At 43.3% G+C, this 12,682-nt stretch overlaps 1 protein-coding gene across 1 annotated transcript in view; it reads left to right on the top strand.

Annotated features, from left to right (window-relative positions):
- The window catches only part of PTPRT (protein tyrosine phosphatase receptor type T), a gene marked incomplete at its 5' end in the record, with an annotated part of 254,562 nt that overhangs the window by 161,649 nt on the left and 80,231 nt on the right, over positions 1-12,682 (top strand). The window contains 2 exons of the mRNA XM_083873197.1: positions 2,265-2,466; positions 5,789-5,891. Coding sequence (XP_083729323.1) covers positions 2,265-2,466; positions 5,789-5,891 — 305 coding nt within the window. The remainder of the gene's footprint in view (positions 1-2,264; positions 2,467-5,788; positions 5,892-12,682) is intronic.

Raw genomic sequence — 12,682 nt, 5'->3', positions numbered from 1 at the left:
TTCCTCCTTTCCTGCTTCTTGTGATTTGACCCAGGCTGTTTTAAGGTCCCTTGTACTCATTCTCTGCTACAGTCAACAGAAAAAATAAAGACTGGGTTGCTTTGTTTGTTTTTAAATCAGTGAATTATTTTTCTTCTCTAGTCTTTTTTTTCTTCTTGAAAGCTTTCCTGGCTCTTTTTGCCTTAAGGGGATAGTTGTTTGTTTTTTGTTTGTTTGTTTTTTTTTTAAGAAGGAAAAACAACCGATTCTGTAATGATTTTAGAACTGCTGAAGATAGCTGAATACATTTATTTATATGGATGGAGATCAAGGACAAGTGTATCTTGCATTTGTATCTGTAACCTTCAGTGTAATGTGCTTGAAAATAAAACCCACTGATTTTGCATAGTCCACTGCCTGACCCTGGCACCCTATGAATGTGCTGTTCAGTGCCCCAGGTGTAGGAAGTTCCATTTCTTTTTCCCCAATTCCTGTTTTGCTGATTCCCCTTTGTGGCTTTATAGAATTTCTATTTCTCTGGCTCTTGATGTGCCAACAGAGCATACAAGATTGCATGGGCTTATTCCTACATAACATTAAGTTAAATGCATTTTTCTTTCTGGATTTTAGCTATGGCATGGACAGAGTCATGTCTCTTGATTTAAATATTTGTTTCTCAATTTAATTCCAATGGTCTTACAAATTCCCTTGCCTTGGCGTGCCTTGATGCAATAAGAACTCTCTAAATACTGTCCTATGCCATGCTGGCTCATGGCTCCCTGAGGGAAAAGCAGTGGGTGGAGAGATTTTCCTCCTGCTTTTAATTTTTTGTTTGTTTTAAGAACCATTATGCTCAGCTGTCTCCCTTTCTCAGGTGTCTGGCACGTAATAAAAATTTAAACCCAGTTGTATTTCCTGGAAAAACTAGCTGGTTTTCAATGAAATCACCTGCAAGCTGTCTAATTAGAATTCCTGTAAGAGTTCTGCTGCTGCACTTTCTTGTTGCTGCTGTAATTCATGCCCCTTCTCTGTTACACTGCCTTATCTTGCATGTCAGCTCTGTCTAAATTGTTCTTCTCTGTCCAAATAACAGGATTTACGTGCTCTCACCCTTCTCTGGTGTCAGTAATATCAGTCTTGGTCTCTTATTTATCCTGTTATTATTAAAGCTTCCCTTTTTAAACACTGGATATTTCTTTTCCCTCAAAATGCAACATTTTCCTCCTGTCATAAAGCAAGTGACTTAAAGGTTTTCAAAGACTCTTTCAGAAAGGCTGGGAATTAGATTCTAGTGGAGACCTTAATAAAAAAAAAGAGCTCATGTATTAACACACACTGATTTATTCATAGTGTTTCATTACAAATAAGTGAGGATCCCATAATATCAAAAAAGGTTAGGAGAGCAGCAGAGCACGGTACATTATATTGACAGCTCTGTTGAAATTGAGCTGCCTTGGGATTGAATTTGGAACTTGGGCAAGGAATTGGCTGGTAAATAAGTCATGAGTTTCCCTTGAAGTGTCTGTGTATCAGGAGGGTGGCTGGGGGGAGTGTGCTGAGCTCAGGCAGGGCTCCAGGTGTGCTGGCACCAGCTCCAGCTTAGTCAGGACATCCCTCCAGGCCTGGAGCCCTCTTGGCTTAAACCAGGTGTAAATCTGCACTCTGAGGCTCAGAATGAGGGGAGGGAAAGGACAGCAGAAGCTGCTTTCCACAGAGGAAAGGGCTTTTTGTCTAAAGACACACAATGATATTCATTTCATTTAAACATATCATTTCATTTCAGCCTATTCTCTGTAGCACAGGCAAAGACTTGCAAAGCTTTTGTTGTCAGAGAAAGGCTGCCATTGTTTTCAGCTGCCTTTTGAGGAGATGATCTGCCAAAGGAAAACATACCCATGTTTGCACTGAGGGTTTTCAGGAGCTGGGGGGGCTTGCAGGGGCGATTCTCATGAAAATCCTGCCAGTCGTGCTGTGTGCTCTGGTGTGACTGCAGAAGTTCTGAGCTTGGGAACAAAAAGCAATTCTTTGCATCTTTTGTTGTAAGTCAGCACATGCTGAGGCTTTAGCAGAGAGAGGAAATTAGTTTTTCCCCCAAGTAAAGCCTTGGAAAAAATTGTCACGTTTGTTTGACAGCGCTCAAATACAAAACCGCTCGTGGAAATAATCCTGAAATAATCCCTGACCTTGTGTTTGTTCAGTCTCAAGAGGTGACAAAACAGGGGAGCAGAGACACCCAGGTGCAGAAGGGCCTTCCTCACCCTCCTGTCCTTGTTGTTCTTTTGCAGATCACCTACAAGGCCGTTGGGTCTCTGGATCCCAGTGCTGACCTGTCCAGCCAAAGGGGGAAAGTCTTCAAGCTACGGAATGAGACCCATCACCTCTTTGTGGGGCTGTACCCAGGCACCACCTACTCCTTCACCATCAAAGCCAGCACAGTCAAGGGCTTTGGGCCTCCCATCACCACACGGATTGCAACCAAGATTTCAGGTACTGCTTGGGAGAAGACAAAAAAAAAAAAAAAAAAAATTCTAAAGCTTTGTGCTTTAGGCTCAAAGCTGATGCATAAAATTGTAAAAAATACTCAGCCTAATGTCTCTGAGTTTCATAGGACAGAGTTTTGAAATAGCCACAGACCTTTGTTTATGTGGGTTCAGATACAGGGGTTAATTTGTGGATGTGCTAAATATCTCTGGATATCTCTGGAGCATTTTAAATGAGAACCATCATTAGTTCCACAAATGAACTACCCTTATAGTAATTATTGTTAGCGTTATCTGCCTGGCTGGGGAAGCTCCTTCCCTAATGTGGTTTTTATTTTCAGGATGTACCAAAATGGATGTAATGAAGTAATGGAATTAATAGTGCAAAGAGACTAAAAATAAGGGAGGAAAGCTGTTTTTCTTGGGGTTTTTTATGAGTAAGAGCAGAGGGAGGGCTTGAGGCAGACAAGAATATGAAAGGCACTAAAATAAGGAGGCAATGGCAAAGAGAGGGTGTGAAAAAAATAGGGGGAAACAGGCCAGTTATCAAAAAAAAAAAAAAAAAAAAGGGATGGTAGTGGTGATATTGGGCAGATATATGTAGATTTTAACGTTTAGTTGATAGCACTAAAATAGGTTCTCTAACAGAGAGAAAAGCTGTCATTTTTTGGACTATTTAAACTGTTTTTTTCAGTAAAGTCAAAATACACACCTGGAACATTCAGGACACTGGTAATGCTTGAAATTATGGCTGATTATTGTAGAAAAGATTGCACTACAGTATAGATTTTCCACTGGCCCTTTTCAAAATCAGTTAGTAATAGCAAGTTGTGAGCAGTAAGTGACAGGGTAAATTTTAAGGAAGCAAAGCACATCCCCTCCCTCTGCTCGGGGTTTGAACCCTTGACATTTAGCACTAAAACCACTTGAAGTAAAAGCCATTAAGTGTCCAAACAGCTCCATGGGCTGTTGGGAGTTCTGCAGCCCTGCTGGGAAGGGACAGCACAGCCTGCACTCCATTCCCTTGTGACCAGAGAAATAAAAATCCACAGCAATGGTGTGGGGGCCTTTCCCCCTCTGATTCAGTTTCTTTGCATTTTATCATCCCATGAGTGCTCAAATTGTGCTAACAGCCTGCATGGGTACCAAATATAGGCACACTGAGCTTGGTTTATTGACTTTTTTACCCCCCATCTTCCAAATATCTGGCTCTCAATAGGTGGGTACCAACTCCATGCAAGTATCAGGGTCGCCTCTGACATTAGATTATCTCATTGCACGGTCAAGTTTTTGATACATTTTCCAAATAATTTGAAAACTACCATTAAACTTGCTCTGAGAGGCAGCTTTGAGGTTATCAGGGAAAAGAGAGAATTTTTGTATTGACAGGAATGTCCTTGTGAGGCTATATTTGTTTTTTCAGATGGAAAGACATCTGTGCTCTAGCAGTGAGTGTTTGTTCTTGTGGGTGCACGAAGCTGTGCTGAAGCATCGTCCCCTCAGGCTGGAGCAGGGGCTCAGCAATTCCTGCTGTGCCATTGAGGCCAGCAGGGCAAGGAGGGCATTTTCCTCCTCTCCTCTGCCCTATTGAAACCTCACCTGGAGCTCTGCATCCAGCTCTGGGGTCCTCAGCACAGGAAGGACAATGGAGCTCTTGGATTGAGTCCTGAAGAGACCATGCAGATGCTTTGAGCCAGGCTGGGAGAGCTGGGGGTGTTCACCTGGAGAGTAGAAGGGTCCAGGGAGAGCTCAGAGCCCCTTCCAGGGCCTAAAGGGGCTCCAGGAGAGCTGGAGAAGGACTTGGGATAAGGGTCTGGAGTGACAGGACAATGGGAATGGTTTTAGCTTAACAGAAGGCAGGGTTAGGTTGGATGTTAGGAAGAAATTCTTCCCTGTGAGGGTGGGGAGGCCCTGGCACAGGGGGAGAAGCTGTGGCTGCCCCTGGATCCCTGGCAGTGTCCAAGGCCAGGCTGGACAGGGCTTGGAGCAGCCTGGGACAGTGGAAGGTGTCCCTGCCCAGGGCAGGGTGTTGGAATGAGATGAATTTTAAGATCCCTTCCAACCCCAGCTGTTCTGTGATCTCTGCTGTGGAAGACCACTGGGAATGTGTCTCCTTTCAGTGAGTCACTGCTTCCCCTTGATGCAGAGCACCTTATTCCAGAGAAATCCTTCTTAAGCAGTTGACATTCACTCTGAACGTGTTCCCAGCTTATTGACAGGGAAGGCAGCAGCTGAGCTGATAATAGCAGCCCCCATGCTTGACAGTTTTCAGGCATTTAGATAAAAATCCTGATTGCAAACAGGATTACAGTGGAAATCACTATGAGAGGATTAAATATGGGATCCCCCACAATGCAGCTTGCCCTTGTGAGCTACAGATGAACTACTTGCGTGAATTCTTCTGTTTGCTTTATACTTCAAAGGTATTACAGCAAAACCTGCATCTTTGGAACAAATTTGGTGCTGCTCTGGTCTCATGGTCTCTTCAGGTCTTGAGTAGTACAACTTGTCCCAAACAGATGCCTGCTCCTGGGGAAGGAAGAAGGAATAAGTGGAATAAATTTCATAAAGAAAGCTGTCCTAATTTCATGGAATGGTCCTAAGAGAAGATAAGAAAGCAGAAGGAGAAACTAGAGTTTGGCTGAGTGGGTTTTTATTCAGTGGGTCTCTGTATTGCCTGGGGGAGCACCTCAGAGATGGGGTTGCCATGGCTGGGCACTGCCCCAGGGTGCCACTGGGATTTCTGCAGCTGCCTGAGTCAGCAGCACTTGAGCCCCAGGGGAAAATGTCCTGGGTTTGGGTGCAAAAATAACCTGGCTAACTTGTGCTCCTCTCCTTTCATTTTTTGTGTTTGCTAGCACACCCTCCAGCTAGTCAATGGGACACAGCTTAAGCCTGTGCATTAAAACCTGTTAAGATGTAAGAGGGCCAATCCACTGACCAAAACAGGGAAAAAGATTCAGCATTCAGGGGTGCTTTCCTTAGCTCTGCCACTGATTCACTCATCCTAATAGTTTGGGTTGTTTTATAATGTCTGTGCAGTTTTTTTTCCTCACCTTTAACACTGCAGGAATGATCCCATCCCAAGGGCTTACAAAGCCTTAAAAATTCAGGATGGGATTTTTAAAGCCGCCTTGAAGATTGTCCGATTCCTGTTTAACTGGAATGGAAAAAGAGTGAACAAATATTTAAGCAGTTTTTTGATAATTCTGGTCATAACACTGAGAAGTATTTTGATATTCCATTTGTGAAGTGTTAATACAGTGTTGCCATCACTACCAAAGGCAGTGGCTGGTGCACAATGAAGGTGTTGCTTTGTTCTGCTGCAGCCCCGTCCATGCCGGAGTACGACACGGACTCTCCCCTCAATGAGACTGACACCACCATCACGGTCATGCTGAAACCTGCCCAGTCCCGGGGAGCACCTGTCAGGTGAGTGTTTTGTCTTTTCTTTCCACACTTCCCTCCTCTCCTTCCTCCCCAGGCTTCCCTCACTCCTCTCTCATTCTCCTGTGATAATGGAGGTGCACAAAGCAAGCACTGACTAAAAGGGCAGCTCAGCTGTTGATTTCTGCCTTTCACAGTCTGCTTTCATGAATGCTGCAGCCTCCTTGCCTCCCGCTGTTCACCTCCAGGAAGGATTGCTGCTGGCACTGTCGGGGTTATTACCCTCTCAGCATCACTTCAGATGCCTTTGCAGTGCTGGAGCACAGCGGGATGTGGAGCTGGAGACTGAGCATTCCCACACGGGGCTGGAGGAGGCTCCAGGTCTCCATCCTGCCCTCTCTTCCATGATGAACAAGGCCTGCTGGTAACTGTTGTAGGAATGCCTGCCCTGTCTTTAATGCTTGTGGAGGTATTTGCTCAGTTTCTGCATTTAACACACTGCTCACCCAGCACCCCAGCTGTGCTGCTGGGCTGAAAAGCAGTAATCTAGTCCAGAAAAAAGGAATTTTGATTTAGTGAGGCTTGGCTATCACAGACAAGCAGGTCCTGCTGCAGAGTAGAGGATTTGCAGAATCACAGAATCATTAACATTGAAAAAGACCTCCCAGACCATCAAGTCCCACCTTTTACCACTCACCACCTTATCAACCAGCCCAGAGCACTGGGTGCCATCCACAGTGCCATTTCCTGAACACCTCAAGGGATGGTGACTCCACCACCTCTGTGGGCAGCCCCTTCCAATGCCTGAGCACCTTTTCTGTGAAGAAATTCCTCCTGATGTCCAACCTGAACCTCCCCTACCACAGCCTGAGGTAGTTTCTTCTTGTCCTGTCCCTAGCCCGACCCTCACCTGGCTGCCCCCTCCTGTCAGGGAGTTGTGGAGATGGAGAAGGTCCCCCCTGAGCCTGCTTTTCTCCAGGTTAAACAACTCCAGCTGCTCCTCACACGACTGAGGCTCCAGCCCCTTCCCCAGGTCCATTCCCTTCTCTGGACACCCTCCAGCCCCTCGAGGTCTTTCCTGCAGTGAGAACTGGACACAGGACTCTGGGTGTGACTTCCCCAGTGCCCAGTCCAGGGGTGCCATCCCTTCCCTGGTCATTTAGGGGCAGGGAGCTGCCCAAGCACCCATGGAATAGAACCTTGCAGGGAGCCTTGCTGCCTGTCTGAGCTGGGTCCTGCTCTGGGTGCTGACATGCTGACGTGGAACACTCACCTGCAGGTTGAGCTCCCTGCCTTGGAGTTCTGTACTCATCACTCTTCCATCTCAGTGAATTTGGGATTGGTGCAAGGCACCAGCACAGATGAACAAATTTCCCTTCTGAGCCCACACTGCCTTACCTGTTGCTGGCAGAAGTTCCAGCTGCTCCTTCATCCTGCCAGTTGTCCTGCCAGGCTCCTCTGCTGACAGCAGCCATTGGAATCATGTATAAAAGCAGTGGGTCTTGCCTTGCAGGTATTCATTGCCTCCCTGTGGGATCTTCAGGCTTTTACCTCCAGTTTTCACAAGAGACTCTTGACGTTTTTCTCATGGGTGTTATTTTAAAAACACAATAGTTCCCCCTTTCATAATGCTCAGGTTTCTGTATCCCACTGACAGGTTCTCAATGCTTTTGAAGGATGCCCACAAAGTGTTCAGGAGTAAATTGCTCCAGATGCAAACTACTGGATTTAATTGAATATCCTATATCAGCTGGTGGTCCCTCAACTGTGTTGTGGCTTGGACCCAAATTGCATTGACAAGCTCAAACAAAAAAAATTTCCTTTAAGACTAAGCACTGTCCCTTCTCCCGTTTTTCTGAGTAATGTATTTCAAAGTTTGCCTTTCAATCTCCAGTACTCCATATGAGCAAATTTAGGAGCCTATTTTCTGAGTCCTTTAGGGATGTTTTTCTGCTGGAAAAGAGCAGTAAAATCACACAGCTTTGTTTTGTTTTATTTCTTTATATGGGGGAACATTCCTGTATCTCGTTTTACCACCTGCTGTCTTAGCAGTGTTGCTATTTTGTCTTTTTATTGAAAAGTCTTGTGATTTTTCTCAAAGTCGATTTACTGCACCTTAACTGCATTCAGTGAATAATGCCTTTTCCAGCAAATGCATCTGTACATAAAATTGGTAGGGATTTTTTATAAATTTTCACTCTGATTTCTTTAATTGCATCGTTGCCTATTACACACGTTTACAGAGTGCAATATTTACATGCCACATCTAAGTGATAAAATTATTTGCTATAATGAGTCCATTTCATTGACTTACAGATGTGTGTATGAAAAGCAGAAGGGCAGGGGGAGGGAGTCTTGGGGAGAATTTTAGCTTTTTATTAACTCTGACAGGCTCAGAATAATTCTCCTGTAGAACCATCCAGACTGTTCTTATGCTAACCTTAATAAATCCAGTTATTTCAAGCTTCAATTCTCCCATTTCTCTTCAATCCTTCTTTTTTCTTTCAGTCTTTTCTGCATGCTGCCCCATTTGTGAAATTCCCTCAAAATACCATTTCCAGATATGGGTCCCATTCCCTCAGAGGGAGATCAAAAAGATAACACGAGTAACCTATTGTGAACTGCCAGTGGCATCCCAACACACAAGAATGAGGTGATTTTTCCTCCTCAGTGTGTTTTATGCATCCAGCTGAGATCAAACGTTTCCTCTTTGCTGTTGTCTGATTGGGTGTTCTGCCTTTGGGTTGTGTGAGGTTTGTTTCTCTCATTAATTCCCTCTCAGTGTGGTGCCATGCTCTGTCCAGCTGCTGAAGGCATTAAGGTGAACACAGGTTTGAGACAAGGACTGAGCAGCCTCCCTGCCCAGCAGGGGATGGTGCAGAGAATCCTGTCCCATGTAAATCCTGGTGGGATGCCTTCTCCTGGCCTCCCTGGTGGATGTGGCCATGCTCCCCTGGATCCCTTTCCCCTTGCACACTGACCCCTCATCTCCCAGCCTGCCTCAGATGGGGCTGAACAGCTCCTGGGGGGAGTCTGGAGTGTGTGGGCCTGACATTTCTGGGGCTGGGAGATTTCAGCCTGCTGGCAGCTGCTGACTTTTTCCGAAGGAAAAAATTCTCAAGAAAGCTTCTTCTCAAAATGATCTTGGCAAACAACTCTCCTTCCTCAAAACAATCTTTCTCCAGGTGGTGTTTTGCTGTTTCTCCAGTTTAACCAATGGCATTAGAGAGGTGTCGTTCCTATTCACCAACCATGTTCAGTCTGGATGGGAACACCTTATAAAGGGCAGTAAGAACTAGACAATAAAAGCCTTTTTTCTGTGCTCTTTGCCTTCTGAAATATTTGGAGCCTGTCTATAGTGTCCTACAGCGACAGAAGTGGATTTTGCTCACACCTTCCCATAAAAGCTCTGCTATTCAGAGCTTTCTCTGGGCAGGAACAGGTTGACCCCTTATCCCATCAACCTGACAGCTTCTGCTCTGCAGTTCTCCAGTTTTTATTATAGTCCTTCCAAACTCTGAAGATGAAAAACAATTAATATACAGTAATTCTTCTAATATTTCCTCTTCTGTTCAGGGGATGGTGAGTGGGAGAACATGTAGGGATGTGACTGTAAGGAAATATCTCTACTTGGTCTTGAGTTATTTCATTCTGCTGTAGCACAGAGATGGAGCATGGGCTGCAAGAACATCTTCAGGATAATACAGAAGGATATTTAAAATAAGATAAATTGTATTTTCATTCATCTGAAATGCAGGTACACTAGATCCAAAGTCACTTTCAGCATTAATACACTTCTGATGTTCCCCAGTGCTGGTGATAAATAATTTAAATGTGGCTGTTTATAAAAGTAACGATCATGAACTCGGCGTTGTTAACGATCTATAGATAACAACGAGGACACTCTCGTGCACCCTAATAGGATTAATATAAACTTAGATATTCTTTGATCTATTTTGTCCTATTGCCAAAAGAAAGGTGAAGCCTCAGCAAGCAGAAATTCTCTTCCTTGTGGCACAGGCGTTTCATTTTTTGCCTTTATTTTTCGTGGTATAACCTGCAGAGTTTGACTCCACATTGCCCTTTAAAAATAACTTTTAGGTGTTCTTATATCAATCTAAACCCTGTGAATGGTGCTATGATTGATTTGCTGGAGGCTGACATTCATCTATAATACATTCACAAGAGGAAGGAAGAATGCAAGTGTTCTCAATCTTTACTCCTCAACTCTTTCCCGAAAACCTCCAATGTGATTTTGAGGATATTTCTGCCTTTGAATCTGTTATTGTCAGGAGGGCTGAGTCAGTCCTTCATAGATTATTCACATATGACATCTTTAGACCTCTATTTGAGGATTTATATCCCACTTCCAGCTTGGAAATCACACTCTGAGGGGTTTTATCCACAGGACATGTCCATGGTTTTGGTGTGTTGGATATTTGAAGGTCCATCTGGTTTATTAACACGCAGTTGGCTCTGTCAATCTACCTACACTGCTGCTATGGAGAAAATCAAATTTCCAGAGCATGTGTTAGTTGTGAGGATTTCAGGGTTTAGATAAATGCTCCCCTTAGGTGTGATTGCCTTGTCAATACCCTGCTCTGCGTGGTGGAGCTGTAGGACACAGCAGAAGGACATTTGAGAAGAGCCTGCAATTTTGGGGTGAGGTTCAGAAAATTGAAAACTTTTTTGTTGGAGCAATAAGGATTTGGTGTCTCTCTCTTCCTGCAGCTCTCAGAGGTGTGTCAGTAAATAATCTGTGGTATTCTTTTGTGTTCTGCCAGCACACAGGTACAGATGGGTCAGTTTATTAGTGGGCATCTTAAAGGAAATATGTAAATCTGAACAAGAGAAGAGTTTAAATATTTAAAAATATTAAGAAGGACTAAGCAAAGGTGAAATAAATATTTTCATATCAACAGCTAGCCAAGAGGATAAATTAATTTATACAGACCAAGCACCATGTTACACTTCAGTGTTATTTGATTTTTGATCTTCCAAGCATGAAATAAAGGGAGATTTTGTTCTACATGATACTAAAAAAATAAGAGAAAACAGCTGTAATGTTATTTATAGAATACCTAAGAATGGTGGGTTTTTTCTGGTTTTATATTCAAGCTATTCTCCCAGGAAAAAATCCCATAGGATGTATCTGTACACTTAACTATTCCTACATGAAATAATGAGTAAAACTCTCCTGGAAGGAAGGGCCGTGGTATCACTTCCATCTTATGTTAGAGAACTCAGAGTAGCTAAAACTTGTCTTTCTATCTGCAATAAAGTAAAAAATGGAGAAAATTAGGAGCCATAGGCTAGAAATTTAATCTCCAGGTCATTCTTTATTTTCTGTGATTTATGGCATTATCTGTTCATCCTGAGCCCGCCTTTCCTGCATCCCTCCCCCTGGCATCCTGAGCCTGATTTTGCCTTTACTGCACAGTGGTTTTTCCCAGTCTTATAATGGGTGTGGTTTGCAAGCCCAGTGACCTTGATTCTGTGGTGGAGAAACTATGAATTCACAATATTTGCTGGTGCTTTTGTTTTGTTTTGCTGCTGGTGACTTTGGTTTGTGGGTCTCCATGAGTACAGAGGGAGCAGTGCTGCTCAGATCTCTGCAGCTTCTTAGTGGCACCACATGAGCCTGCCTCAGGCATTTATGCTGATAATTGATTCATTAATGCCAGAAAAGAGTGGCAAGTTCTAGTTCTTAAAACTCCCACGTAGAGTACCTGGTATATGAAAATAAAGAGTGGAGTGAAAGAGCAGCAAAACAATAAAAAAGGTGCTAAGGGTGAAATTATCATACCCTTGATAATTCAGGAAGTTAGAGTCCCTTGATAGGCACGTTTTTAGTACTTGGAGAAGAAAATTCCTGGTCTGCTTTCTCTGAGCTCATATTTCAATGTCTGTGTCACATGGGTTGGTTGATTCAATACAGGGCAAGCAGTTGTCACTTTAGATCTTTTAATTTTGTAGTATTTAATGAGAAATGAGATTATCAATCTAGGCTTCTGATATTACAAGCCAAATTATCTGTATTAATTAAAATCTTCTATAAAATACCTCAGGGATATTGTTCTGAAGTCATTCAAGCTGAGCTTCTCCTGCCTGACACTCTGCCTTCTATTTAGCTTAGAGTTTGGAGGTACATGAAGAAGTTTCTTCTTAGAAATAAACCAGATCTGCATTTTCTTCAACAGTGTGTGAATGGGAGAGAAGAAAATTGAGAATTTGTGTGAAGGTCATTAAGTACTTGAAATTATTATGAATATTAGAGGTGCTTTGCTTATTGTAACAAGAGAACAGCAAAACAGAGATACAGGTGTGTAAGGTACATCCAGAAGTATCAGGAATGAATTTTTAGTCTTTTATGTAACATGGCAGAATTAGTTTATATTATATATATTATATATATTAGTTATTAGAAGAGGGGCCTTAAAGGTTTTGTTTAGTTCCCCAAAGAGTCAGGTGTTAGTCCCAAAAAGTGAGGCTAAAGGGCATTTTGGGTCAATTTTCTCATCTGGTGCAGGAAATGCATTTTCCTACTGGATCAGCACAATGTGCAATTGAAATTCAGTCCCCTAAAGAGGACAAATCTGCCTTTTACCATTTATCAGCCATCCAAACCATGGCCATTTCCACAGCCTGGGTGACCTGCTGTGTCTCTGACCATCCCACAGGTAGCTTTGGCACTGGGCAGAAATGGAAGAGCAAAGCCATAAAATTGGTATCTATTTGAATGATAATATTTTAACAATCAAATTACATGTGGAGCCAATTCTTTGGTGTCAGGCAGCATTTTCTTAGTGCTACAGGGAGGCTTTTGCTAACACTTT

The sequence above is a fragment of the Zosterops lateralis genome, assembly GCF_965231275.1.
Source record: "Zosterops lateralis genome assembly, chromosome: 16".
NCBI lineage: Eukaryota > Metazoa > Chordata > Aves > Passeriformes > Zosteropidae > Zosterops > Zosterops lateralis.
Note: the sequence above shows the minus strand (reverse complement) of the source record. Positions and strands in the feature narration are given on the sequence as shown.